At 49.9% G+C, this 23,745-nt stretch overlaps 1 protein-coding gene and 1 non-coding gene across 5 annotated transcripts in view; one reads left to right on the top strand and one right to left on the bottom strand.

Moving 5' to 3' along the window:
* The window catches only part of LOC138764441 (phospholipid-transporting ATPase ID-like), a 78,600-nt gene that overhangs the window by 3,564 nt on the left and 51,291 nt on the right, over window positions 1-23,745 (bottom strand). For all 4 annotated transcript variants that reach the window (XM_069940365.1, XM_069940367.1, XM_069940364.1 and 1 more), the window contains exons 21-27: window positions 16,808-16,949; window positions 15,304-15,487; window positions 14,666-14,889; window positions 10,058-10,141; window positions 5,917-6,162; window positions 5,496-5,634; window positions 923-1,053 (exon numbers count right to left, since the gene is read on the bottom strand). In XM_069940365.1, coding sequence (XP_069796466.1) covers window positions 923-1,053; window positions 5,496-5,634; window positions 5,917-6,162; window positions 10,058-10,141; window positions 14,666-14,889; window positions 15,304-15,487; window positions 16,808-16,949 — 1,150 coding nt within the window. The remainder of the gene's footprint in view (window positions 1-922; window positions 1,054-5,495; window positions 5,635-5,916; window positions 6,163-10,057; window positions 10,142-14,665; window positions 14,890-15,303; window positions 15,488-16,807; window positions 16,950-23,745) is intronic.
* On the top strand, window positions 420-523 carry LOC138765582 (U6 spliceosomal RNA). Its single transcript, XR_011358578.1, has one exon. It is a non-coding gene; the product is annotated as a U6 spliceosomal RNA (small nuclear RNA).

Consider the following 23,745-nt stretch of genomic DNA (forward strand, 5'->3'; position numbering starts at 1 on the left):
GGTCGGATGGGGAAGGAAGGAAGGGGGGGGAGAGAGAGACAGGGCAGATGGAGTGCGGGGTGGGGGCGAGGGAGAGCATCAGGGGTTGGACAGGGAGGGGGAAGAGTGTCAGGGGGTGGTCGGAGGGGTAGGGGAGAGTGTCAATGTGGGAAGGGGAGGGGGGGCAAGGAAGATGTCAGGGATCAGACAGGCGGAAGGAGGAATGTCAGGGTGGTTGAAGGAGAGGGGAAGAGAGTGGAAGGAAGGGGGAGAGCGTCAGGGGGCAATTGGCGGGGAGAGAGAGGGAAGGGGAGAAGCAGGGATGGGGAGGAAAGGGGGATAGAGAGGTGGAGTGTGGGGAGAGGGAGGGCCAGGGAAGGGAATGGGAGGTTGGGGTGGAGAAAGGGGAAGGGGGCATGAGTGTATGGTAGAGAGGGAGTGTGCTCGCTTCGGCAGCACATATACTAAAATTGGAACGATACAGAGAAGATTAGCATGGCCCCTGCGCAAGGATGACAAGCAAATTTGTGAAGCGTTAATTTTTAAAATTAAAAAATTTTAAAAAATTTAAAAAAAAGAAAAAAAAAGAAAAAAAAAGAGAGGGAGTATGGGGAGAGGGAGGCGGGGTGAGGGGAAGCGTTAGGGATGGAGGGGAGAGCATCAGGGTGTGGTTGGGGAATGGGAGAGAGCGGGAGGAATGGGCCAGCAGTGAGGGAACAAGAGGACAGGGCACGGGGCGGAGCAGGGATCCCAGGGCGGAGCTGGACCCCAGGGCAGAGCTGGGCCCCAAGGTGGAGCGGGGATCACAGGGTGGGGTGGGTCCCCACGGCAGAGCAGGGGCTCAGGGCAAAGTTGTCCTGGGGCAGACCAAGACCCCAGGGTGGAGCGAGAGACCCCACCCACTTAGGAGGAGGAGGGGTTAGTGGAACCATGCGAATCTTACCGTGTCTGCCAGCCGGGGCTGGAGGTCGAGCTTGAGGAAGCGGAAGGCAATGATGGGCATGATGCAGACGACAGTTGTCAGGGCGATGGTCAACCAAACTGCTGGCTGGCCCAGCGTGTTGTTGGCGTTGGCTGTGGGGGCAGAGAAGCACAGTCACTTCGCTGACCACCGCTGTCCGCGCATACCCCCCCCCCACTTCCCTTCCCACAACACCCAGGTTGGTCTCTCCCAGATCCTGGCAGCACGGGTTCAAGGGCTGGAAGGACCAGCTACCATGCTGGTTTCAAACCTCCCTGAACTGTCGAGGGGGTTCGAACCTGGGCTGACCCCGGGTTTACGGTCCATGCTTGCATGTGCCTGGAGAAGTTGCACAATGTGTCCAGGTAAGTGATGGGGGATTTCCTGGGCGCCATGTTGTAGTTTGAACGTACTTAAATGAGATACTGCAAGTCGAGTACCCCTTATCCGAAAATCCAAAATACTCCAAAAACCAAAACCTTTTTGAGTGCCCCAAGTGGAAAATTCCACACCTGATCTCATTTGCCCACAAGGGGATCTGACACTCTGTTGGCGCCACATTGTTACCACCCATCCTCACCGCCAGACCTACGTGCATCACTCACTGGAGTAAACATGTAAAAAAGCCGCCCAGCAGAATTTTTAGCATTTACCCTTGTCAGCAGAGATCAAGTTTTTTTTCAGTAAGTACAAAACATTAACACCTCTTCTTTATGTGCCTGCCACTCTCTCCTACAATTTAAAGTAGCCCATAGGGCTCACATGTCCAAACTATCTCATTTTTTTATGCGAATGTATCTCCTCGTTGTGATAAATGCAACAATGGAGATGCTTCATTAATTCGTAGGTCCTGGACACGTCAGAGAAATATTGGAACAAAGTATTTCAAACTTTGCACTTTTTAAAGTAAATTTTAAACCAAATCCCCTAACTGCTTTATTTGGTATAGTTGGAGAGAGTGAATGGCATCTGATCTGCATGTATTAGTTTTTATTTCTCCTATGGCCAGGCGTTGCTCAGTTGGAGCACCTAATCACGCTCAATGGCTACGTGACGTCTTGTTTAAACTGAGAGAAGATTTTATGCTCATTTTCCAATTTGAATTTAAATTTTCAAACACTGTGGGACCCTTTGTGAATTATTGATTTGTTACGAGGGTAGAAATGTTGACTCAGGAGGTCATTTATCACTGTGATAAGAATTCTGTCTTCCTTTATTTTCAGGCCAAACAGCTTCTTTCTTGGTGGTGGGTTTAGATCTTTTTTTTAATAATAAAATAATATCAACGCAATCTAATCTGCTTGATTAAAATGTGGGGAATGATACTGTTTAAGTGTAGTGTACTTTTGACTTTTAACATGCAGGTAGCCCCTGGCCTACGACTGTAATTGGGACCGATGGGTTGGTCGGCACCCGGATTGGACGCAAGTCGGACTCACTCCACTGCACGTGGCTTAACACGGTCTTCAAGCAATTTAAAAAAAATTTTTTTTTTCAACAAATGAACCTTTAATGATGAATGTCAACATACCAGTAAATAGTCTTAAATAGTCTTTGGACTCGGGCACTGAGGGCTGCTGTGGGGTGCAGGGATCTCTGGCCGTGGTGGTGGGGGGGGGGGAGTTTGGGCTGCCGCGGGGGAGCATGATAAGCCGCGGGGAGCGGGGACCTCGATAAACCACGGGGAGTGGAGACTTCGATAAACCGCGGGGAGCGGAGACCTCGATAAGCTGCAGGGAGAGGGGACCTCAATAAACCGCGGGGAGTGAGGGCCACTCTATACAATACTTTTAATACAAAATACGCCGTTTTAATAAAGATTTTTTAAAATTTGGCTGAATGTGCGGTGGACGTAACTTGAGTAGGTTGGAAATCGAGGACTACCTGCGTATCCATATATACTCTGTATTTTTGGATGTGAAATTTCAATATTGATAAAAATATTGATAAAGAAAGAAAACAAAAGCTAATCCAGTAAACTGTAACCTGTTGATCAGCACAGTAGGTGGAAAGTGAAAATTGCCGCCGTTTGTGGTTTAACAGCTGACGCTACACTGGACTGCTGAATTACCCTCAACTCGTTACTCCAAAATCCAAAACCTGAAGCACTTCTGGCCCCATGCATCTCGGATAAGGGGTTCTCGGCCTGTAATTCGTGCAGAAAAATGGTAGAGAAACCTTCGTCAAGGCAGGTCCAGAAACCTCCTCCACTTGCTGACACCCACACCCCACTGTGGAACTATCCCGCACTGTCGGGTGGTCTCTACTGTCGATCTGGTGCTGAGGCACTGCGCTTGAGGACACCGGCCTGTTAAAACCGGGTTGGGGGGGGCCTTTGCGGGCCCACTCTCATGGTCAACACCGTGGGCTGTCGGGAGACAGCAAAGTCAGCGGCCACCGTGACGCGCAGAAGTGCTGGAGCGAGTCGGCCACTCTCGCAGCGCCCAGGAATGAAAGGGTTAGTGTGCGAGGAACGACTGTTGGCCGAGATAGGGGAGCGGAGCTCCGCCCAAGTCTCGAGGAAGTGTCCCTAGTCTCACCTGCCAGTGGAATCAATTTGCCTGCCTCGATCTGACCCGTCCCTTTCATAATTTTGACAAGATATAGGAGCAGACACTGGCCCATCGAATCTGCCCTGCCATTCTAATCATGAGTTGATCCATCCGTCCCCCACCCCCAGAATCTTTGATTCCCTGACTATTCGGATACCTGTCAATCTCTGCCTTAAATCCACCCAATGACAGTCCAACAACCACAAGCGGCTGTGGAAGCGAATGTGTGAAGGCAGAGGTGGAGGAAAGGTAACAGAGGGAAGGACAGAGAGAGAGAGAGAGAGAAGAGGTAGGGAGCCGGAGGAAAGAGAAAGAGATGGGGGGGGGTGGGGGGTGAGCAGATAAATGATGGTTGGAGGAGTTGTGGATAGTGTAGACCAGTAGTTCTCAACCTTTTTCTTTCCACCATGTCCCGCTTTGTCATCCCTAGGCCATCGGTGCTCTGTAATTAGTAAGGGATTGCTTAAGGTGGAATGTGAATGGAAAGAAACAGTTTGAAAACCATCCCTCATTGACTCATTATGTGCATGGTTTCAGAACTCCAAAGGAAATGGGCCAATGACAATTTTTCTCCAGCAAAATATTTCAGAAAGAATTGGGTCTAGAGCAGTGGTTCTCAACTTTCCCTTCCCTCTCATCCCACCTTAAGCAATCCCTTACTAATCGCAGAGCACCGATGGCCTAAGAATTACTTAAAGTGGGATGTGAGTGGAAAGTGAAAGGTTGAGAACCATTGGGTAGAAGGTTGTCCGAGGTTACAACAGGATATAGACAGGATGCAGAGTTGGACGGAGAAGTGATAGATGGAGTTCAATCTGGATAAGTGTGAGATGATGCATTTTGGAAGGACAAACTTGAAGGCTGAGTCCAGGGTTAATGGTCGGATACTTAATGGTGCGGAGGAACAGAGGGACCTTGGGGTCCAAATCCGTACACCTCTCAAGGTCCACGCGCAGATTGATAGGATGGTTAAGAAGGCCCATGATATTCTGGGCTTCATTAGTCGGGCAGGAGGATTGAACTCAGAAGTCGTGAGGTATATAAATCTCTGATTAGACCACACTTGTGGAGTATTGTGTTCAGTTCTGGTCACCTCATTGCAGGAAGCATGTGGAAGCCATGGAGAGGGGGCAGAAGAGATTCACCAGGATTAGAAAAAATGTCTTATGAGGCAAAGATACACCTGGGACTGTTCTCTTTGGAGTGAAGAAGGATGAGAGGTGATGAGAGACGAACTCCAGAGGACGTCTGTACAAAGTGAAGGGAGGATGGTTTGGAGGAGACTTTATTTTACACTGAGAGTTGTGGGGGCCTGGAATGCGTTGCCAAGGGTGGTGGTGGAGGCTGGCACATTGGGGGCATTTAAGAGACTCTCAGACAGGCACACAGATGGAAGAAAAGTAGAGGGTTATGGGGTAGGAAGGGTTCAGTATTTTTTAATTTAAATTTTTAAAATTTAGACCTACAGCACGATAATAGGCCATCTCAGCTCAAGAGTTCATGTCACCCAAATTACTCCCCATTAACGAACACCCCCCAGTACGTTTTGAAGGGTGGGAGGGAACCGGAGCCTCCGGAGAAAACCCACGCTGACACGTGGAGAGCGTACAAGCTCATTACAGACAGCGTGGGATTCAAACCCCAGCCCAGTCCCAATATATATAGGTCAGCACAGCATCATGGGCCAAAGGGCCTTTACTATACTGTGCTGTTTTACGTTGAGGGACAGAGATACTCCCCCCCCCCCAACAGAAGTGGATGTTGACGCCATCCGGTTGGAGGGTGCCCAGACAGAATAGTTGTTCCTCCAGTTTGCAGAAGGTCTTGGTTCAGCAGTGCACGAGGCCACCGACGGGATACAGGTGTGGGAATAGGGAATGTTGGCCGCAGGTTGTTGGCTTGGATGGCAGATGGAGTGGAGTGAGGGTAAAACACGGCCAATGCTTCATGCCCCGTAGCTCTACAATGAGGCGAAATGCAGAAATGGCCCCTCAATGACTCACCGACAAACGGGAACTGGTTGGGGAATATCTCAAAGAGTCCAGGACTCTGCATAGCAAACAGGATGGCAAAGTAAATGGCCAGACTGCCCCAGATGAAGAAGTGGTTGATCGCTGTCCAGTAGCCAGTGTCGAGTCCAATCTGGAGGTTAACAACAGGAAGAAAGTGAGGTGGGGGTCGCACAGGAGGTATATTGTCAGTAGGGATGGTCAGTGTGGAGCCCACCCCACAGTGAGGCTCAGTGTGTTGGTCCCAGCCTCAGTGAGGGTCAGCGTAAGGGACCCGCCCCCCCCCCCCCACCCCAGTGAGGGTCAGTGTGTGTGGGACCCGTCCCCCAGTGAGGGTGCTCCATCCAGCAGGGATTAGTCCGGAAAAGCTCCACTCTCCCTGCTGTCCCACATTTCCCTTCCCCCCCACCCTCACCTGCAGGCTGACAACAATGACGAGCGAGGTTGCCACGGTGACAGCAAAGGACTGGTAGTCGGCCATGTGTGTCCCGTTGCTGTGGGTGGAGTCGGCGAAGGTGCCGTAGGGGATGAAGAAGAGGAAGGTGGAGGTATAGATCCCCTGGGCGATGCAGATGAAGAACTCCCTCTTGTTGAAGAGCAGGTTTAGCTGTCCCGGTTCGTAGAGTTTCGGATACTGGAGGCTCCTCTGCTCCGGGACATCCTGTGGCGGGAGGTGGGGGGGAGGAGAGAGGGGGTAGGTAGAGATACAGGAGAAGTGGGGAGTTGAGACGAGTTCTCACTGAATGATAGCCCCACACCGCTCTTGCTCTTCAGTCCTGGGAGTGGGGAACGTTAGGGGGGGGGGGGTATTGACAGCATTATTGCTGATGTGGACGTGGGGAGAGCAGGGAGTTGAGTCACAGAGCTCCACCGCAGGGTCCTACTGCCTGTTAAAGGAACCGACAGTGGCTTTATTTAAAATCTGGACCCAAGGTGGCGGCACCTGGAATTGGCAGCGGCCTCAAGGGGTTGCAGACTCTGGGGAAGCAGAGGACTGGTGCAGGGCACCAAAAACAAGAAGAATACTCCCCCTTTTGGGAAGGCGGAGACAACTCGGGACAGTGACCACAGCGACGGGCCGGCGAGGGGCTCTGGGGCTGAAAGGCACACCCAGGTGGTGAAGTGTCGGAGACTTACAGGTGAGGACCCCCCCCCCCCCATCCCAGTAGGTGGCTGGCCATTTGCAGTCAAAGGTCCCACACCAGATTGCTGGAGACCGGCTCATGGGAACCAGGTATCGGAGAGCGTGGAGGGGCGCAGAGGCCCCCCAAAGGGGCACTGGAGGCTTCTTGATCGTGTCAGAGGTTCGGATCTGGAGCCTGGGTGGTTGACGGAGTGAACAGGACTCTGTGGGGCTGCGGGAGTGCCTGCGGCGAATCCCCGGGCGCTCAGTGCCGAATCTTTGTCCGAGCAAAACCGTCAGCATTGGGACTGGGTACTAGGACCCTGCAGGGAAGCGCGGCGTCTCTGCTCCCTGCTTCGCCCCGGGTCCATTACAGCAGTGACGGCCATGCCACCACTGGGTTCGATGTTGGCTCCACGGAAGAAGCCAGGGAGTGGACGTGAGTGGCCCCCTCTCAGGCCAGAGGCCTGTGACTAGTGGTTAGCCTCAGGGATTGTACCATTGTTGTTTGTCATCTCTATCGATGATCTGGAGCAGCCTGTGACCCCTCCCCCCCCCCCGTGGACTCTGCTCAAAGTTTATGGCCCCTCCCATGAAAGAATGTTTTAATAATGGATTAGGTAAGGATTATGTTACATTTTATAGTGTATATAGATATATTTTAAAGGAGATAAATTGTGGGGTTTTTTAGTGTAGGTCTCAAACAAACACAACACAGATCTCATTTAAAATGCCAGAGCTCTGCTCTAGCCGGACAGTCCAGGCTTCCGGTACCTTTGTAAAGACAATGGAAACTGCTTTGCTGAAGGACTTCACAAGTCTGTGTCAATTGGACGTGCTGTGGAATAACGGATTATTGTTTTGGAAAGCAACAGATGGATGGACTCGGAAGATTGGGTCCAGTGCCGCAGTCTGTCTGAATGCAGTTGCCTGTTCTAAGAGGGTCATGTGGTTTTCTCTGAGTGAGAGAGAGAGAGAGAGAGAGTTCAGTTCTACAGTTCAGCCGCAGCAGCTGGGACTGGAACAGGACAAGCTGGCAAGCTTGTGGAAAAACCCCATTTTGAAGACAAGTTGTGAGTTCTGAGTTCAGCTTGTTCAAAGCCCTTACAAGAGGAGATGGCATGGCTGTATAATGTCTCACCTGAGATAAGGGAAACAGAAATGGAAACTCTGTGGCGACCTGAAAGAAAGAAGTTATCATCTGGAAAACCCCTATGGGGGCAAGTTTCTTTGGCAAGACGTTGAAGTGGCTGATCGGTAGGAATCAGTTTGTGTCCAACGAGCAACAAATCTCTCTCTCTGGAAACCGACAAGGACCTTCCTGAGTGCTAACCAATTACCTTTCAAGCCCCAGAGCCTGGTGAAGATTCATAAATGTTAAATTTGTGCCCAGTATAAGAATTGCCTGATACCAGTAAACTTGGAAGAGTGGGAAATGGACTGGGAATCAAAGAACTTTTCTGAACTTACACACCCGTGACATACACATGCACTTAGAATTAGAAGGGGGTTAAGTTAGGTTAATAGTAATAAGTTAGAGCTTGATCCTGTTTTCAAGTTTAAATATTGTTAAAAGTAACTTTTGTTGAAGTGACCATTTGTCTTTGTGAATTTCTATTGTTGCTGGGTTTTGGGGTCCCCTAGGCCCATCACACTACAGAAGCTGCGAGCGGGGAATATAATTGATTTCTTAACACCTGCGTTGTAGTGAAATAATAGCAAATATCACAAGTACATCAATAAACCTTGAGTTCAAGACACTCGGACCTTCCCAGAACATATGTAGGCATTATAAGGAAAACACAAAATGCAGGTGTGTGAAATTCGTGTGAAACCTGAAAGGGTCTCATGCAGCCCCACCCCCCCACCCCGCCAAAATTGTGTATAAATTTATGATGAACATTCCAAGGCTTGGAGTGTATGGGACTCAGTGAAGAGAACGCATCTCCGAACTCTCTCTTGGGTCCCCTCACTCCCGCTGGTGTTACAAAGGGTTATTAAAGAAGCCATTGTCTGCTTAATCGGTTTTCTTACAGCGTGGGCTGACTTCAACACCCCTTCCCTGTGAAGCAGTCAAGTTCAGTCGGTTTCTCTCCTGCCAACCGCATAACAAATATTTTACAATTTCAAGCCCTGGCACCCCCCCCAAAATGCACTGGGAATACCTGGGGTCCTATTGAGAACAGTTGATCTGGTTGATAATATGGTCAATTGGATCAGCAAGTTTGTAGATGACCTTAAGATTGGAGGTGTTGTGGACAGTGAGGAAGGGTTTCAAAGCCTGCAGAGGGGTCTGGTCCAGCTGGAAAAATGGCCAATGGAATTTAATGCAGACAAGTGCGAGGTGCTGCATTTTTGAAGGACAAACCAAGAAAGAACGTACATGGTGAACTGAGGAGTGCGGTAGAACAGAGGGATCTGGGAATACAAATACACCATTTCCTGAAAGTGGCATCACAGGTGGACAGGGTTGTAAAGAGAACTTTTGGCATCTTGGCCTCCATCAATCTAAGTATTGAGTATAGGAGTTGGGATATTATGGTCAAGTTGTTTAAGACACTGGTGAGGCCATATTTGGAATATTGTGTGCAGTTCTGATTGCCGAACTGCAGGAAAGATCTCAATAAGAGTGCAGAGAAGATATGAGGAACTGAGTTACATGGGAAGGTTAAACAGGTTCAAACTTTATTCCCTGGAGCGTGGAAGAATGAGGGGAGATTTGATAGAGGTATTTAAAATTATGAGGGGGAGAGACAGAGTCAATGTAGGTCAGCTTTTTTCACTGAGGGTAGGTAAGATACAGACTAGAGGACATGAGTTAAGGGTGAAAGGGGAGAAATTTAAGGGTACCTGAGGGGGAACTTCTTTACGCAGAGAGCGGTGGGAGTGTGGGATAAGATGAAGTGGTGAATGCGGGCTCAGTTTTAACATTTAAGAAGAATTTGGGCAGGTACATGGATGGGAGGGGAATGGAGGGTTATGGATTGAGTGCAGGTCAATGGGGATAGGTGGAATAATAGTTCAGCACAGACTAGATAGCCTGTGTCAGTGCTATAATGTGCTATGATTCTATGCATTTACCCCCAGTCAGTCCCTGATGACCCAACTGTTGGTAGATCCTGTCGCTCAGAGTCCCCTCCCTTAACTTGCTAATGGCTGACGTCAACCTCACTGACCTGCTCCAGCCTGGTTTGTCGTTGGCATGCTTTGTACGTGGAACAGAGGAAGCAAACAAAAGGTTCCATGAGAAAGAGAGATGGGAAGAGGAGAGCCTGGTGAACTGGAGGCCATGTTTGAAGTTTTGGAAGCAGATGGATGGTCTCCTGAGCTGCATCCTAAGGACAGAGGTTTTGGAGAGGACACAGGACCCCTGGGTGAGGACTGTCAATCCACTCTGAGGCGCAGGCCGGAGAAGGATGCGCATGGGGCGTACCTGATCAAACACTCCCATGGCCAGCACAGGTAAGGAAGTATAGACGATGTTGTACAGGGTGATGAAATACTGGTCGTAGACAGTCTGTGGGGGAAAGGGGAGAGGGGTGAGAGGTGGAGGAATGGACAACGCAGCCCAACGCCAGCGCACAATGCAAGCAGACACGCAACCCGGGATATACAAACCCACACAGGCGCATTCATGCACACCCACACACACACACACACCCACACAGGCACATACATATAATCGCAGACACACACACAAAGGCATTTTCACATACACTGAACCTGAGACAAGATATAGGAGGCCATTTGGCCTGTTGAGTCTACCCCAAAATTCCATCATGATCGATCCATTCACCCCCTCAGCCCCACTCCCCTGCCTTCTCCCCATAACCTTTGATACCCTGATTATTCAGATACGCATCTCTGCTTTAAATACACCCAACGACCTGACCTCCACAGCCGCCCGTGGCAGCAAATTCCAGAGGTTCACCACCTTCTGGCTGAAGAAGTTGCCTCCGCATCTCTGTTTTAAACGGGCGCCCTTCAATCCTGAAGTTGTGCCCCTCTTGTCCTGGACTCTCCCGGCATGGGAAACAAAGTTGTCACATCTACTCTGTTTCGGCCTTTAAACATTCAAAATGCTTCTATGAGGTTCCTCCCCCCTCATTCCAAGGAGTATAGACCAAGAGCCGTCAAATGTTCCTCGTGTGCTAATTCCTTAATTCCAGGAATCATTCTAGTCAATCTTCTTGAACCCTCTCCAATGCCAGCACATCTTTTCTTAAATAAGGAGCCCAACCTGTACCCCATGCTCCAAGTGAGGCCTCAGCAGTGCCTTAAAAAGCCTCAAAATCACATCCCTGCCCTTGTATCCTATCCCTCAAGAAATGAACGCTAACACTGCATTCGCCTTCTTCACCACCGACTCAACCTGGAGGAGGGGATCCTTCACGAGGACCCCCAGGTCCCTTTGCACCTCAGCATTTTGAATTTTTTCCCTATACACCTTTACACTTTATAAAGTCATACTGTAATTTGCCACCTCTTTGCCCGTTCTCCTCATCAATCTACATCAGTGGGTCTCAACCTTTTTCTTTCCACTTACATCCCACTTTAAGTGATCCCTACACCATCGGTGCTGTGATTAGCCAAGGATTGCTCGAGGTGGGGTGTGGGTGGGAAGGGAAGGTTGAGAATCACTGCTCTAGACCCAATTGTTACTGAAATATTTTGCTTGAGAAAATTTGTCACTGGCCCATTTCCTTTGGAGATATGAAACTGTGCACATAATGAGTCCATGAGGGACGATTTTCAAACTTTTTCTTTCCACCCACATCCCACCTTAAGTCTTTGGCTTGGCTTCGCGGACGAAGATTTATGGAGGAGGTAAAAAGTCCACGTCAGCTGCAGGCTCGTTTGTGGCTGACAAGTCCGATGCGGGACAGGCAGACACGATTGCAGCGGTTGCAAGGGAAAATTGGTTGGTTGGGGTTGGGTGTTGGGTTTTTCCTCCTTTGCCTTTTGTCAGTGAGGTGGGCTCTGCGGTCTTCTTCAAAGGAGGTTGCTGCCCGCCAAACTGTGAGGCGCCAAAATGCACGGTTTGAGGCGTTATCAGCCCACTGGCGGTGGTCAATGTGGCAGGCACCAAGAGATTTCTTTAGGCAGTCCTTGTACCTTTTCTTTGGTGCACCTCTGTCACGGTGGCCAGTGGAGAGCTCGCCATATAACACGATCTTGGGAAGGCGATGGTCCTCCATTCTGGAGACGTGACCCACCCAGCGCAGCTGGATCTTCAGCAGCGTGGACTCGATGCTGTCGACCTCTGCCATCTCGAGTACTTCGACGTTAGGGATAAAAGCGCTCCAATGGATGTTGAGGATGGAGCGGAGACAACGCTGGTGGAAGCGTTCTTGGAGCCGTAGGTGGTGCCGGTAGAGGACCCATGATTCGGAGCCGAACAGGAGTGTGGGTATGACAACGGCTCTGTATACGCTTATCTTTGTGAGGTTTTTCAGTTGGTTGTTTTTCCAGACTCTTTTGTGTAGTCTTCCAAAGGCGCTATTTGCCTTGGCGAGTCTGTTGTCTATCTCATTGTCGATCCTTGCATCTGATGAAATGGTGCAGCCGAGATAGGTAAACTGGTTGACCGTTTTGAGTTTTGTGTGCCCGATGGAGATGTGGGGGGGCTGGTAGTCATGGTGGGGAGCTGGCTGATGGAGGACCTCAGTTTTCTTCAGGCTGACTTCCAGGCCAAACATTTTGGCAGTTTCCGCAAAGCAGGACGTCAAGCGCTGAAGAGCTGGCTCTGAATGGGCAACTAAAGCGGCATCATCTGCAAAGAGTAGTTCACGGACAAGTTTCTCTTGTGTCTTGGTGTGAGCTTTCAGGCGCCTCAGATTGAAGAGACTGCCATCCGTGCGGTACCGGATGTAAACAGCGTCTTCATTGTTGGGGTCTTTCATGGCCACCTTAAGTAATCCCTTACTAATCACAGAGCACCGATGGCACGGGGATCACTTAAGCGGGATGTGACTGGAAAGAAAAAGGATGAGAACCACTGGCCTCTGTTCCCTCTCACGACCTGCCCCTCCACCCATTACCGGCAAACGTTTTTAAAAAAACTTTATTTTTAATGAAAAATTAACAATGATAATATTTCAATAAAAATATAAATATATTAAATTTTGTATAAAGCAAAAATAAAACCAGACAATATCCCTATCTCTACCCACTTCAGTTTCCCCCCACCTTTATTAAATACCTATCTGGACACTGTCAGAGCTCACACCTTAAATTAACCCCAGGATTCACAGAGAGATAATTCTGAATTTAGCGCCATTATTAACATTGGGTACCAACATAGATCAGATATAGTCACCATATTTTAAGGAACGTGTCAGACCTGTTCCTCAAATTAAAGGTTACTTATCATCGACTAATTTAACCGCAAAGCCATTTATTCCACAATCCCAATCCCGAACATACAATGTTAAGTGTCCCGAACCCCTTGCGAATCTCCACTGGGAGCTGGTAGCCAACTAGAATAGGATCCCTTTATTCCCCCCTCTCTGTCTCCTGCCAAGCAGCAAGGGCTACACCCCCTATCAGCACCGCCACTAACTCCCCACTCAGCATCGCCACTAACCTCCTCTCAGCACCACCACTAACTCCCCCCACTCAGTGTGGGGTAGGCGCCTGGGATGTGGCCTGGTGGCCAAGGGGGCAGCAGCCTGGAAAAGCTTGGGAACTACTGGTCTAGCCGGCTTCTGGACCCCTCAAAAACCTGCAGGAGGTTTGTCGGACAAGATCTGCCCTTCAGGAAACCACGCTGACTTTGGCCCATCTTGCTGCGCACCTCCAGATATTCCGTAACCCCATCCTCGACAATCGGGTCCAACAACTTCCCAGCCACTGATGTCAGCCTCACATATCTATAATTCCCTTCCTGCTGTCTCCCTCCCCTGTTAAATGGCAGAGTGACCTTTGTAATTTCCTGTACCAGAATGTAATGATTCTTGGAAGATCATTTCTAATGCCCCCACAATCTCTATTAACTACTTCTTTCAGCACCCGAGGGTGCATTCCATCTGGTCCTTGAGACTTATCCACCCGTACACCTTTCAGCTTCCCAAGCTCCTTCTCCCTCGTGATCCTCCCAGACGCGGCCGGGTCCGGTTTACCGTTAATGTCTTCCACAGTGAAGACTGATGCCATATTCTCGTCTAGTTCCCCCACTGTCCCTTGGGTCCCATTACAACTTCTCCAGTCTCGCTCTCTATTGGTCCTGTCCCCCTTTTCAATGTTGTTTCCAAAGTACCACAAGTTAATTCCTTGGTCCTCCACTTCCACCCCAGAGACCTCCCTCACAATCTCGCTACGCAGGACATCTACTTGTGTATGTTCTACCTGAGTCACTGTCTCTCTCATGGTTCTTCCCATCCCCCACCAAACTAGTTTCAACCCTCCCAGCAGCTCTGGCAAAACTGCCCGCCAGGACACACACACTTGTAAGCACACACACTCGTACACGTGCACACTCGTACACGTGCACACTCATTCATACACACACACACTCGTATGCACACACATTTGTACACTTGTATGTGCGTGCACTCACTCGTACGTGCATACACTCACTCATATGTGCACGCACACACTTGTACATATGCACACATTCATATGCATGCATTCACTCATACACGCACACACTCACCCGTACGTGCGCACTCACCAGTATGTGCATACTCACATGTATGCACACTTACTCACTTGTACATGCACCCAATCACTCATACGCGTGGTCACTCATAAGCACACACACACACACACTCATACGTGCAAACATACACACGCACACAGGCACGTGCTCACACAGAATGATGAAAGTACACATACAAAGGTGTGTGAGTACACATACACAAACACGTGCAGACATGCACACACACTTATGCACGTGCATGCGCATGCACACATACACACACTCTTATGCACACAGGTACACACACACACATACACACATAAGCACCCCCTCCCCCCACACCATGGCCCTGGTAGAGTTTGAGAGGTGGGGGAGGGGGGAATGGGCTGGGGAAAGAGGTACCTGGGCTGAGAAGCCGCAGAAGAATCCAAACCAGAAGTGGACCATGGTAAAGGCGAAATTCTTGTAGAAGAAGTAACAGAGAAACTTGCACATACGCAGGTACGACCAGCGTCCGTGCACAAGGAGTAGCCGCTGCAGAAACCGGAACTGCGCAAAGGAGTAGTCGGAGGCAAGGACCGCCTGGATCCCTTCCTGCCCGCTGATGCCCACTCCGATGTGGGCCGCTGCAGGGAGAGAGGGAGAGAGAGAATCACCGATGGCCAATGGGTAGTCATCCCTCATGGGGGCAACGTGCAGCCGATGGGGTCGCTCCCAGGAGGTGGGACTCTGGGGCACGAGGGGAGAGGAGAAGCAGGGAATTCTGGAGGTCAGGGCAGCACTGGTGTGGAGGGATCAGAGGGGAGGTCACAGAGACAAGGGAGGGGTTGAGGGGACTGGAGAGGGTTTACAGAGACAGGGAGGGGTATAGGGTACTGGAAATGGTCATGGAGAAAGGGAGGGGTGTAGGGGACCAGAGGGAGTTAGAGATTGAGAGGGGTATCGGGGACAGGATGGGCGTTGGGATGGGAGGGGAGAGTCGGCATGGGGAGTGGCTCCAATGGGCCGGCGCAGGCTGGAATGCCCAAACAGCCTCTCACTCTTGATCATGCCAACATCGTTGGCACCGTCTCCGATGGCCAAGGTGACCGCTTTCTTGTGTTTCTTCACCAGCTCCACCACCTGAGCCTTCTGCAGGGGGGTGACGCGGCAGCAGATGACTGAACGGCAGGCGCAGGCCGTCTCCAGGAACTCCAGCTCCAGGTCTGCCTCCAGGGCGTGGGCCTGTCGCACGGGCACACTGTCAGTCCCATCAGCTGATCTACCCCCCGTCCCACCCTCAAGGCCGTCTCCCCCTCTCTCCTCTCTTCCCCTTCCACACCACCCTCTGTGTGGAGGAGGTGTCCCTGCGATCTAATTTAAATCCTAAAGCCTGACCCCCCCGTACCCTCCACTCCTTGAACCTGTGCCCTCCTGGTTCAGGCTCCCCCTATCCTTGGAAAAAGACTGGGATTGTTCATCTAATGCGAATGCCCCATGTAAGGCCCCCCCACCCACCACCAGCCCCCAATGCACCCAAGGTGAAAAGATCCGGCCTCCCCTTGTAAAGCGAACTCTCCCTGTGGTCCCAGTAACGTCTCAGTGAATCTTCCCTGCCCCCACCTTCGCTTTTCCAGCTCGATAACCTACCTACATGAAGCACGCAGTATTCCATTTGTGGTCCCACCCACGTGAGTGCAGCAGTACAGTTCATCCCATCCCCTGTGCTCGGTGCCCCGGCCAATGAAGGCAGGCATAGCCCATACACCATGTTCACTGCCCCAGCTACCTGTGCCCCAACTCTCAGGGCACAATTACCCTGGGTTCTCTCTGCTCTGCAACACTCTCCAGGACCCTGAAGTATCCAAATTGATCCAAGATTTCTGTTCCCTACTTGCTCCCCGTCTCCCTCTCTCTCTTCCATCTCCTCTCTCTTCCATCTCTCTCTCTTGCATCTCCGTCTCTCCCCATCTCTCTCTCTTGCATCTCCGTCTCTCCCCCATCTCCCTCTTCCATCTCCCTCTCTCTCCCCATCTCTCTCCCTCCCATCTCTCCCTCTCTCCCCATCTCCCTCTCATCTCTTTCTATCTCCCTCGCTCCCTCTCTCTCCCCATCTCCCTCTCTCTCCCCCTCACTCTCTCTTTCATAAGAACAGAAGAAATGGGAGCAGGAGGTAGCCATTTGGCCCATTGAGCCTGCTCCACCATTCAATGCAATCGCGGCTGATCTCCACCCACCTGCCTTTTCCCCATATCCTTTAATTTTTACTGTGTAAAAATCTATCCAACCTAGTCTTAAATATATTGATATTTATCCTTCCTGCTCTCTGCCCCCATCTCTCTCTCGCCCCCCCACCTCTCTCACTCCCTCTCTCCCCCTATCACTCTCTCCTTTACAACCGATGAAGACAACCGTGACCTAATGCCCAGTCTGCTCGTGTCCCTACTTTCGGGGGATGACGTACCTGTACCTGTACCTCACCCACCACCCCCACAAACCACCCCGGCCCTAGGGCCTCCCCACTCTACCACATCTCCTGACAAGGGCTAGTGCCCAGGAACTCACCAGGCTGTGCCCGCTGATGACCAGGGCGCACTCCCCCGGCATCTCCTCCACCACGGAGGCGAGCTTCGGTGACGAAAGCTTCTCCGAGGAGCTGTAGCCATTGATGGAGCGGAAAGAATCGCTCATCCGTTCCCGGGCCCGCCTGAAATGGAGAGTTCACGGTGCAGGGGGACGGTTGCTTCGTGGGCAGGACATCCGGATGACAGCTTAGACACAGTGTGGAGGGAGGTCGGTGAGCACGGAGCAAACTGGGGTGGGATGGGTGTCAGATCACGGGGGTAAGGATCATTCAGGAGTCTGTACACAGCCCAGGACATGACAGGGTAAACCCTTCCCACTATCGAGAACATCCATGGGGAACGCTGCCGTCGGAGAGCAGAAGTAATCATCAGGGATCCACCCCACCCGGCACACGCTCTGTTCTCGCTGCTGCCGTCAGGAAAGAGGTGTCGGTGCCACAAGACTTGCACTCACCAGGTTCAGGAACAGCTGCTCCCCCTCCACCATCAGACAGACTCAATCGGGGACTCATTTAAGGACTCTGATATGTGCACTTTAGTGGTTTTTTTCCTCTCTGTATTGTAGTTTGTTTACATTTCTTTATTTGTTTACATGGGAACACTGAGTCTTTTTTTTTTGCACTACCAATTAGTGGTAATTCTGCCACGTCTGCAGGACAAAGAATCTCAGGGCTGTATGTGATGTCATGTACATACTCTGACAATAAATTTGAATATGAATCTAAACTGCAGAAGATCCCTGAACACAATCCCACGCTCGGGAATTTTCATCCCGACGGTGGGGGTGGAGGGGGTGGCCAGGGATGGGACATATTTTTATATGCTGGCTTCTTCTGCAAGGTGTCGACGGGGTTGATGGAGGGAGGGGGAGTGATGAGGTGTCGATGGGGGTGAATGGAGAGGAGGGGTGTGTGATGAGGTATAGACGGGGTCAATGGAGGGGAGGGGGTGTGATGAGGTGTAGATAGGGTCGATGGAGGGGAGGGAGTGTGATGGTGTAGACGGAGTCGATGGAGGGGAGGGGGTGTGGTGAGGTGTAGACGGGGTCAATGGAGGGGAGGGTATAATGAGTTCGGAGTCGATGGAGGGGAGGGGTGTGAAGAGGTGTAGATGGGGTCAATGGAGGGGAGGGGGTGAAACATAGAAACATAGAAGATAGGAGCAGGAGTAGGTAATTCGACCCTTCGAGCCTGCTCCGCCATTCAACGAGATCATGGCTGATCTTAAAGTTCAGTACCCCGTCCCCACCTTCTCTCCATAACCTTTAATACCCTTATACTGAAGAAATATATCTAATTCCCTCTTAAATATATTTAATGAACCTGCCTCCACTGCCCTCTGTGGCAATGAATTCCACAGATTCACCACCCTCTGGGTATAGAAATTCCTCCTCATCTCGGTCCTAAATGGTTTGCCTATTATCCTCAAACCATGGCCCCGGGTTCTGGATTTTCCCACCATTGGAAACATCCCTTCCGCATCCATTCTGTCCAGTCCTGCCAGAATTTTATATGTCTCTATGAGATTCCCTCTCAATCTTCTAAACTCCAGCGGGTACAATCCCAATTTGCGCAATATTTCCTCATAAGTCATTCCTGCCATTCCAGGTATCAGCCTGGTGAATCGCCTCTGCACTCCCTCCATTGCAAGAACATCCTTCCTTAGATAAGGTGACCAAAACTGGACACAATACTCCAGGTGTGGTCTCACCAAGGCCCTGTACAGCTGCAGTAAGGTATCCTTGTTCCTATACTCAAACCCTCTTGATATGAAGGCCAACATACCATTTGCCTTTTTAACTGCCTGCTGTACCTGCATGCTCGCCTTCAGAGACTGGTGTACAAGTACCCCTAGGTCTCTCTGCACTTCCTCATCTCTTAATCTATTGCCATTCAAATAGTAATCTGCCCTCCGGTTTGTATTACCAAAGTGGATAACCTCACATTTATCCACATTGTAGTGCATTTGCCATGTATCTGCCCAGTCCCTCAATTTATCCAAATCACACTGGAGCTTCCTGACCCCCTCTTCCGTGCACACAACCCCTCCTAGCTTAGTGTCATCTGCAAATTTGGAGGTATTACATCCAATCCCCTCATCCAGATCATTAATGTAAATTGTGAACAGCTGGGGTCCCAGTACAGATCCCTGTGGTACCCCACTGGTCACCGCCTGCCACTCAGAAAACGAGCCATTTATCCCAACTCTCTGTCTTCTACCTGCCAGCTAGTTCTCAATCCACATCAATACTTTGCCCCCAATCCCATGAGCCTTGATTTTGGAAGCCAGTCGTTTATGCGGGACCTTATCAAAGGCCTTTTGGAAGTCCAGGTACACCACATCCACTGGCTCTCCCCCATCTATTTTACCTGTCACCATCTCAAAGAATTCCAATAGATTTGTCAACCACGATTTACCTTTTGTAAATCCATGTTGACTCCATCCGATCCCTTCTCTGCTAGTCATATGCTCCGCTATTACATCCTTAATAATGGATTCCATCATTTTGCCCACTACTGATGTAAGGCTCACCGGCCGATAATTCCCCGCTTTTTCTCTACCCCCCTTTTTAAATAGTGGGGTAACATTAGCTACCGTCCAATCCATGGGTACTGATCCTAAGTCTATCGAGTTCTGGAAAATAATTCTTAAAGCATCTGCTATCTGAATGGCCACTTCCTTGAGTACCCTAGGATGTAGATTATCAGGCCCTTGGGATTTATCTGCCTTCAATCCCATCAATTTCCCCAAGACCATGTCCTTAGAGATACTGATTTCTTTCAGTTCCTCCCTTGCATTAGTCTCTACGTTTCCCAACATCCTTGGGAGGTTATTTGTATCCTCTCTTGTAAAAACAGAACTAAAGTAAGAATTTAATTGGTCTGCCATTTCCTTATTCCCCATTATATATTCCCCTGATTCCGACTGCAAGGGACCTACTCTGGATTTCACCAATCTTTTCCTCTTGACATATTTATAAAAGCTTTTGCAGCTGGTTTTTATGTTTGCCGCAAGCTTACTTTCGTAATTTATTTTTGCTCTCTTGATTAATCCCTTTGTCCTTCTTTGCTGCATCTTGAACTGTTCCCAGTCTTCGGTTGCGGTACTTTTTTTGGCCAATTGATATGCTCTCTCTTTGGACCTAATGCTGTCTCTAATTTCCCTTGTTATCCACGGTTGAGTCACCTTTTTTGGTTTATTTTTATGCCAAACCGGTATAAACGATTTTTGCAATTTCTCCATTAGATCTTTGAATGCTTTCCATTGTCTATCCACAGTCAACTCCCCCATAAACATCACCCAATCAATCTTACTCAACTCCCGTCTCATACCATCATAATTCCCTTTATTTGAATTCAGGACCTTAGTCTCGGTTTTAATTTCATCACTCTCTATGTCGAGTGAGAATTCGATCATATTGTGATCGCTCCTACCCAAAGGGCCTCGCACAACAAGATTGCTGATTAGCCCCTTATCATTGCATAATACCCAATCTAAAATGGCCTGCTCCCGAGTTGGTTCCTCGACATATTGGTCTAGATAACCGTCCTGTAAACATTCAAGGAATTCCTCCTCCTCAGTATTTTTCCCAATTTGGCTAGTCCAATCTATATGCAAATTAAAGTCTCCCATGATGACAGCTGTTCCCTTATTGCACGCTTTTCTAATTTCTCTTTTAATGACTTCCCTCACCTCTACACTACTATTTGGAGGCCTATATACACCCCCACTAACGTTTTCCGCCCCTTGCTATTCCTCAGTTCTACCCATATAGATTCCGCATCTTCTGAGTTAATATTCTTCCTGTCAATCATGTCGGTCCCTTCTCTCACCATCAATACTACCCCACCCCCTTTTCTTTCTTGCCGATCCCTCCTAAATATCGTATACCCCGGGATGTTAAGTTCCCAGGCTTGCCCACCCTGCAGCCCTGTTTCTGTAATCCCAATCAAATCATATTTGTTTATCTCAATTTCCACAGCTAATTCATCTACCTTGTTCCGAATGCTTCTTGCATTAAGATAGAAAGCCTTCAGATTTGCTTTTTTCACCCTCCTTGCTCTTTCTGATTTTTTATTTTCGCTGCCTAACCTAACTTTTCCTGTTTTATCTTTTCTGTCCTTTGCCCTATCATACAGGTTCCCACCCCCACTGCCAAATTAGTTTAAACCGCACCCAATGGCTGTACCAAACCTAGCTGCCAATATATTGACCCCTTTTGGGTTTAGGTGTAACCCATCCTTCTTGTAGAGGTCATGCCTTCCCCAAAAGAGATCCCAATGACCCAAGAAGCTAAAACCCTGTCTTTTACACCAGCCCCTCAGCCACACATTCATTTTTCTTAACCTTCCATTTTTGTCCTCAGTTGCACTTGGCACAGGTAGCAAACCAGAGATCACTACCCTGGCTGTCCTATTTCTTAGTTTCTGTCCTAGCTCTCTGTAATCCTTTTTCAGTACTTCCTCCTTCTTTTTATCTATGTCATTGGTACCCACATGTACCAAGACATCAGGCTGTTTGTCTTCCCCTTTTAGAATACCCTGGACCCGATTTGAGATATCCCGCACCCTTGCACCAGTGAGGCAGCACACCATGTGGGCATACCTATCTGGCTCACAGAATCTCCTGTCTGTATTTCTGACAATGGAGTCCCCAATGACCACTGCATTCCTCTTTACCTTTTGGTCCACAATGCCAGGCTCAGTGCCAGCGACCTGGTCACTGCTGCCAGCTTCTGTCAGGTCATCTCCCTCAACAGCATCCAACAAAATATACCTGTTATTGAGAGGAATATTCACAGGTGTGCTCTCCATTTTCCTGGTATTTTTCTTCCCACCCCTGACAGTTACCCACTTACCTGACACATCTGGTCTTGGGGTAACTATGTCCCTGAAAGTTGAATCTATCAACTCCTCACTCTCCCTTACCAGCCGTAGGTCCTCAAGTTGCAGCTCCAGTTCCCCAACTCGGTCCTTAAGGAACTGCATCTCGGTGTACCTGACGCAGATGTGGCTATTTGGGAACCCATGGTTCCCACATCTGACATTGAGTACAAAGCACTAACCCCATAGGCATGACTGAGCTAAAATAATGCCACTTACCCTTCTCCTCGCCTGCTTTTGCCTAAGCCTGTTGAGTCAAAGGCTGGAAGTCCCACTCCTCCAGTGCCCCACTCACTCAGTGCGCCGCTCCTCGCTGACCGCTCCCTCCCCTTTTATTCCTTTTACTGGCCCCTTGACCAATTAACCTTGACCGATTAACCCAGTCACTCTCTCCAAGCTCCTACTCCTCTGACTCACAGCTCAAACTCCAGCTGCCTCCTCCTCAGACTCCCAGCCTGATTTGAGTAGGCCCAAGCCCCAGTAAGCCCTTGTATTTAACTGCTTACCCCCAAGTCACTCTCTCCGAGCTTCTCCTCCTTCGACTCCCAGCTCGAATTTACATATAGATTGGACTAACCAAATTAGTAAGTCCAGCTATTTATTCTACTCACCCTCTCTTGGCTCCTCCTCCTCCTCTCACCCGACACCAGGCACTGACTCACTGTCTCCTCCGACCCCGAGTCTGACCTTTCTAAGCCCAAGCCCCAGTAAGTCCAACGATTTATTCTACTCACCTTCTGATGCTGTCTCTTGGCTCCTCCTCCTCTCACCCGACACCAGGCACTGACTCACTGTCTCCTCCGACCCAGAGTCTGACCTTTCTAAGCCCAAGCCCCAGTAAGTCCAGCTATTTATTCTACTCACCTTCTGATGCTGTGATGAGGTATAGACGGAGTCGATGGAGGGGAGGGAGTGTGATGAGGTGTAGACGGGGTCGATGGAGGGGAGGGGGTGTGATGAGGTGTAGACGGGGTCAATGGAGGGAGGGGTGTGATGAGGTGTAGACGGGATCAATGGAGGGAGGGGGTGTGATGAGGTGTAGACGGGGTCAATGGAGGGAGGGGGTGTGATGAGGTGTAGACGGGGTCAATGGAGGGAGGGGTGTGATGAGGTGTAGACGAGGTCAATGGAGGGGAGGGTATAATGAGTTCGGAGTCGATGGAGGGGAGGGGTGTGAAGAGGTGTAGATGGGGTCAATGGAGGGGAGGGAGTGTGATGGTGTAGACGGGGTTGATGGAGGGGAGGGGGTGTGATGAGGTGTAGATGGGGTCAATGGAGGGAGGGGTATGATGAGGTGTAGACGGGGTTGATGGAGGGAGGGCTGTGATGAGGCATGGACGGGGTCGATAGAGGGGAGTGTGATGAGGTATAGATGGGGTCGATGGAGGGGCGGGAGTGTGATGAGGTGTAGAATGGGTCGATGGAGGGGAGGGGAGTGTGATGAGGTATAGATGGGGTCGATGGAGGGGAGAGAGGGTTCTGCTGATACCAGTCAGGGTGCATCTGGTCTCATCACTGGAGGAAGGATGTTCTGGCTTTATTGATGGTGCAGAGGAAGTTCACCAGGTAGATTCCAGAGATTAAAGGGTTCAGTCTTTGAAGAGAGATTGGGACAATCGGAGTTTTCGGGGAAAAAAATTGGGACATTTTGGGGAAAAGGTCCAGGAGCCTAAAGACGAGCCCTCAGTGGCACAAGGACGGCTTCTTCCCCTCCGCCATCAGATTCCTGAATGATCAGTGAACCACAGACACTACCCGACTTTTCGTGCACTGTTATTTTTACAATAATGTTGTAAGATGGTTATAATCTGAATGTTTGCTCTACGACGCTGCCACAAAACCCTGAATTTCATGATTTGCTCAATGCAATAAATTCGTATTCTGAGTTTCGAAGGTTGGTTGTGGGGGGATTCTTACAGGAACAATTATGAAGTGGATTGAAGTGGGTAGATAATTCCACAGGGAGGTTGTTTTCACTGGGAGGCAAGAACGGGGTGGGAGGGACACTGCCTCAAGGGACGGGGGTGTGAGAGGA

This window comes from Narcine bancroftii, chromosome 5 (assembly GCF_036971445.1).
Source record: "Narcine bancroftii isolate sNarBan1 chromosome 5, sNarBan1.hap1, whole genome shotgun sequence".
Taxonomy (NCBI): Eukaryota; Metazoa; Chordata; class Chondrichthyes; order Torpediniformes; family Narcinidae; genus Narcine; species Narcine bancroftii.